At 34.9% G+C, this 6,000-nt stretch overlaps 1 protein-coding gene across 1 annotated transcript in view; it reads right to left on the bottom strand.

Annotated features, from left to right (window-relative positions):
- The window catches only part of LOC125668891 (uncharacterized), a 79,536-nt gene that overhangs the window by 15,927 nt on the left and 57,609 nt on the right, over positions 1–6,000 (bottom strand). The window contains exons 27-29 of the mRNA XM_056161311.1: positions 2,651–2,784; positions 1,563–1,634; positions 83–221 (exon numbers count right to left, since the gene is read on the bottom strand). Coding sequence (XP_056017286.1) covers positions 83–221; positions 1,563–1,634; positions 2,651–2,784 — 345 coding nt within the window. The remainder of the gene's footprint in view (positions 1–82; positions 222–1,562; positions 1,635–2,650; positions 2,785–6,000) is intronic.

Raw genomic sequence — 6,000 nt, 5'->3', positions numbered from 1 at the left:
TGGATATATATATTATATATATATTTATATAACATAATATAAAACACTAATCATCTCTATGCCCTCTCACTGCAGAACTAACCTAGAAGTTGCTGTAGCTGTCTCGATTTGGAAGCTCCTCCAAAAATACATCCAGTCCATAACTTGTACGGAGAACAGTATGGTCTCGAGACGGACGCAATCTGCTGAGTTAGTTCCCTTGTCGGTGACATAATTAGAACCTTTAAGTAGAAAGACAATACATGTAACTGGTTACTATGACAATCTCCAGAAAATCAGTAAGCAGTACATGTATATTCATGTTATAACACCTACAGCATAATTAAAGAAATTAATGAAACAACATATTGCTCTACTCATAGAGGAAATTTATCCAATAGGGGATTTTCGAGTTCTATGTCCATGTTTATTCTGCATTTAGTCACTATTATGTCATATTTTTTAAGGCATAGTCATTTCCAGTTTATCATTAATGTAAATACACAAGTATATAGCCTACTAGAATGGACGTTGATTCTATGCAAGTATCGAACTGAAGAAATTTTTGTTAGAGATGAGTGTTTTTTTGTTCCTTTTACCGTAAAATTAACTTACAAAGGTTATACTTGCGATTGGTATGAATTTAAAAATTCTTTCTAAAAATAAAGTGTAGATACATACCAATTTTTTATCTCAAGTTCTTGAAAGTTAATCACCGATCGGTAAAGAAAAATGATTGAATTGTTGGAAATCATCAATAAAAATGTGGTCAAAAAATGAAGACATACAAGCTACTGAAAGTTATGACGTCATGATTTATCTTTACAAATATTGGGCACCTTTGGAATGAATGGCGATTTTGACATTACAAATCTGATAATGGATATATTGATACTTCCGAGGCATGCATGTAGAATAGGGGAAGGGGGAGGGAAAGGGGAAGGATTCCCCTATAAACAACCATCATTTTATATTATCTATATATACAAATATTAGGGCTGTCACGGTTCAAAAAATTTTTGGGTCGGGTCGGTTCTAAATTTTTTACTTCGGGTTCGAGTATTTCGGTTCGGGTCTATATAACTATTTTGAGAATCTAATATACAGTTAAAATCAAAAACCTTTATGATGTAAACATGTATTTAGTCACAATAATTACTCGGGGACGTGGACCGAGGTTTAGACTCGACATCCATGGTACTAGAAACAGCATTGTCACTTCTACTCGTTTCCATCCATGCTTTCAATGTTTTGCCATTGACGATGTTGCTCCTGTGGCGTATTTTCAATGCGTCTGACATATCTTACATGTGATGTCATTATTTACAGTTTTGTCGACAATGCCATCATTTAACAGTTGATCAAAATACAGCCACCTTTGAGGATTTTGGCGACATAATGATTCTATTCTAAAAACCAAACCTGGACCGAAATACAGAAAAATGGAACTGAACCCGACTCGAACAACACGACCAGTGGTTTTCGGTTATTTCGGGTACCCGTTGCAGCCCTAACAAATATAAATATATTTCGTAACACATGATGAGAAAATTTGACCTAATTTTCGTCCTAGTCTTACTCACCCTAGCACTCCTTGGGTATCCTCCACTGGCCATTTTCTGGTTCAATGTATGCACTATTGCTGGTAACATAAACTGAAATTAGTAAACAGCATCATACAAATGCAAATTCTGGTTTTTTGTTTTGTTTTTTGTTGTATTTTATTTATTTCTTTTTTTTTTCTTTTTTTCTTTTTTTTTTTACATTCATTCAAGAATTTTTCATTCATATTGAGATGTCACAGCTGTGGTTGAATGAAGTGTAATAAATTTAGACCTATGCCTGGCACTCTGGGACATAGCAGTGAGGGTTCTTTATCTGACATGCTGTCACATGCCGAGACAAAGGACATTGGTTATTTAGGTTTCAACCAAAAGACATACAACTCATGCTTCTAAGTGCCGAGCTTTTGACAAAAGGAGGAGTCACAGCATATTTTTCAGTGGAGTAGTTTTTAGGGGTTTTAGGGCCAAAATAAGGCCCCATTTCCAGTCAAATACATCTTATTTTTTCCAAAATTACAAATGAAATTTCTATAAGAAAGCTGTAACATTGTTACAAACTTCTTATTCCTATTTTGATTATTTAGTGGAATGCATAGGAGGAATTTAAATCAAATACAGTAACTCACTGCCACAATCAGAAAGTTAAAAGAAATTGAATCATTGATAACACCAGTTAGTATTGTGTGATTACTATACAATAAAGAAACTTTTCCCAACTTGACAAGATGGCAATTAAAACTTCTCAAGACAGGAGTGGGGACGAAACCCCTGATCAGGCTGGTCATAACAACCCCCCCCCCCTCTCCTGAGTCACAAAGCCAATACTCTGACCCCTGTTCCACCTACTTAACATTTGTACATGTACTGTGACATCTCAAATTTCAAACAATCTTTAACTCTTGTACACACGTACAGTTGAACTTCAGTATCTGGAACACCAATATCTCGTATACCATGGATACGTCAAAAGTGATTAGGAAGTCCTAACCACTTATTCTTTATGTATTTTACCCTTGATATCTCGAATCCTCAGATCTCAAAGTTTCTTCTTTTTGAGTTTGAGATAACAAGGTTTGACTGTATTACATCATAAACACCTTCCTTACCCCTAGTGTTTTTCCGGACCCTGTTTGAGCAATGCCCACACTGTCTAAACCAGACAGAGCTATTGGCCACATCAGGGACTGTATTGGTGTGGGGGTGTTGATCCCTTGATTAGTTAATACTGCCTTCATTTCCTCTGTAAGATATGGTCAGATTTAACTTGAATACACATTTCTGTAGGTGTATATCATCATTGATCATCAATAGAATGGGATTATAAACAGGAATCGATTCCATAAGTACTGAGCAGACTTACAAAAATTCACAGCAGATTCAACCATAAACATTTGAAAGTACATGTAGCAAGAAATAAACTGAAAGCTGACTAAAAATATTTTTAGAAACATGGAATATGTCCTTGAACCCAGTAAAAAATAGTCTGACTATTCCATTTCTAACTGAACAAGTGACTTAGATATCAAATCGTGGACAGTTGTTTTCTATCAGTTATTGTCAATTCCTGGCAATGAAATTGGAGATTTGTTGGATGAAAATGATTGGATGAGTAAGTACTTCTTAACGTAGTTCCACACTCCTGTGACGTCATAGGATTTTGCAAAGTCAATGATTCAATGATAGGAACATAAATTTTGTTGGAATCTTTTTCAATGGTTATTGCAAAAAATCTTGTTAGCCATAAAATATTTCAAAAGTCTTAGTTATATTTGAATAGTCAATAATATGTTTCAAAATATTGAATACAAGGACAATAACTCTGTTCTCATTAAATTATTTATCAAGTCCATAATGCGATAGATTTCCTTTATTTTTGACAAATATTTTACCAAGGTGATAAGGAATCATTATCTATGTCTTTTCATGAAATTACATATAATTTTAATCCCGAGTGATTTTAAATAGCTCAGCTGTATGGTGCCATACTTCAGTTTTTGATGGGGGTATACATAATCTGGAAGCTATAGATTTGAAATTATTAAGGAAAGGTATGGATTTTTTCCCATGAATAACTAAAACAGATGTAACTCTACTAATATAAACAGAAAAACTGATATGTAAACCATGCTATAAGGAAAGTGCGTCCGCATTTGTTTGTTTTTTTAACATTTTGGAGAATAACGCTAATTCAATAATTTTGCACATATTATTCTAAAACTTGATGAACATATTGAAAATGACATGTGTTTTAGTTATTGACATGTGTCCCGATAAATAAATGCAATTCAAAAAATATTTTGTTGTTTTAATATTAAAATAAAAACAAATAACTGTTTCTAATGAATTTCATAAAAATCTACATCGGGGTACATGACTTTAGTGGTGTATGTAATGAAAATTAATATGGAAATCCTAAACTGTTTTGCCTTTTTTAATTACTCTGAATGTTAGTTTATTGATTCCAAACAAAAAAATGCTACCTAAACCCCAAAAATCCAGGACTAAGGACCCACTTTAAGCTGATGATACATAAGGCAAAATTTTTCTTCAAATTTTAATTCCGTAACTTTATAAAGTGACTCGTGTGACATTATAAACAACACATGAAATGTCAGAAGGAAATAGAGATGGTCCCCATCCCCCCCCTATAACTAGAGATTGTTTCTATAAAAAACAAATGTCTCCCCAGCTCCCCAAATTGGAAGTGCTCCAAATGAAACCTCCTCCCCTTAATGTACTGCATGGTATGGAGGAGAAAGCATTAGCAAGAACATAGACATTATGAACTCCGATAAACCACATAGGTGAAGTATTCAAAAACTATTTTACACCCTCCATCCCTCAGATCCACTAAAACTTTAAGGAAAACAATTGGATCCTCCTGTCCCTACAATACGCACATCTGTAAATGGCATTGAAGTACAAAATTTCAAGTCTGTCGGATAAGCCATGTACATATATGTAGGAGGAGAAGCGTTCACAAGCTATTTTCACATCCTCCACCCCTCTTAGATCCACAATAACTTTACAAAAACAAGAGGTACTGTGAGCAATGCTCACTAAGAATACCCCCCGCTTACCCCAATCTCCCAAAGGGTGTTGGTAATAGGTAAAACTTCAGTATTATGATCCAAAAGGTATCTAGGAACACAGCATCTCCATGCGATGAAAAAAGCCGTTAAAGAATTTAAATGGAAACCATATTGCTACTTTGATGTCCAGTACGCGTGACCTTTGACCTTTTGACCCCAAAATCGATAGGGAACATCTTCATCCCATGGGTAGTCCATATGTATGATATGGTGACTGTAGGTGGAAAGGATAACGCTTTAGAGCCCGGAAACCATATTGCTACTTCGATGTCCAGTGCACTTGACCTTTGACCTTTTGACCCCAAAATCAATAAGGAACATCTTCATCCCATGGGTAGTCCATATGTATGATATGGTGACTGTAGGTGGAAAGGATAACGCTTTAGAGCCCGGAAACCATATTGCTACTTCGATGTCCAGTGCACTTGACCTTTGACCTTTTGACCCCAAAATCGATAGGGAACATCTTCATCCCATGGGTAGTCCATATATATGATATGGTGACGGTAGGCGGAAAGGACAATGCTTTAGAGCCCGGAAACCATTGCGTCTACAGACGGACGGACTGACAGACGGACAACCCGATTCCAGTATACCCCCCCACAACTTGTTGTGGGGGGTATACAAAGTTTCAAATTCATCAGATAAGCCATATAGGAGAATTGTTTACAAGATTTTGTGAAAGATAGACGGACAGAAAGTACAAAAAAAATATGTCTTCCCCCGAAAGTTTATAGCAATCAGATGTGTTGTTTAGCAACTTGTCTGCATATAGCAAACTAAACAGAATAAGTGTTTGTGTTTACATCATGTAAGAAACCAATCAGAATGACAGTTTACATAAACATCATGTAAGAAACCAATGAGAATGAGTCTAAGTTTTCATGTTGCAAACTAATAAGAATGAACGTTTGTGTTTACATCATGTAGCGAGCCAATCAGAATGAATGTTTTTGTATACATCATGTTGCAAACCAATCATGTTGAGAACTAATAAGAATGAGTATTTGTGTTTATATCATGTTCACTTCAAACATGGCATATACAATGGACACAGCTTAAAGGAGAAAGTATAATATTTTTAGATAAATATAATTTTTGTAAAAATTATAAACTCTATGTGTAGCTTCCTAATTTTGTCAAGGCAGATGTACTTTTACAAAATTATAGCCCTTTTACAAATTAAATATTTCTTTATTTTTTTCTTTTCTTTCTTTTTTCAATAAGCTGTTAAATGACACTGATACAAAAGTCATGGTGTAGCTCTACTGAACATACTATACACCAAGTTTCATTGTGTTTGATCTGCTTTATAATCATGTACATAATTTTCTCCTCTGCTATTGCTGAGCTGCCTGGTGTGG

The sequence above is a fragment of the Ostrea edulis genome, chromosome 4 (genome assembly GCF_947568905.1).
Source record: "Ostrea edulis chromosome 4, xbOstEdul1.1, whole genome shotgun sequence".
NCBI lineage: Eukaryota > Metazoa > Mollusca > Bivalvia > Ostreida > Ostreidae > Ostrea > Ostrea edulis.
Note: the sequence above shows the minus strand (reverse complement) of the source record. Positions and strands in the feature narration are given on the sequence as shown.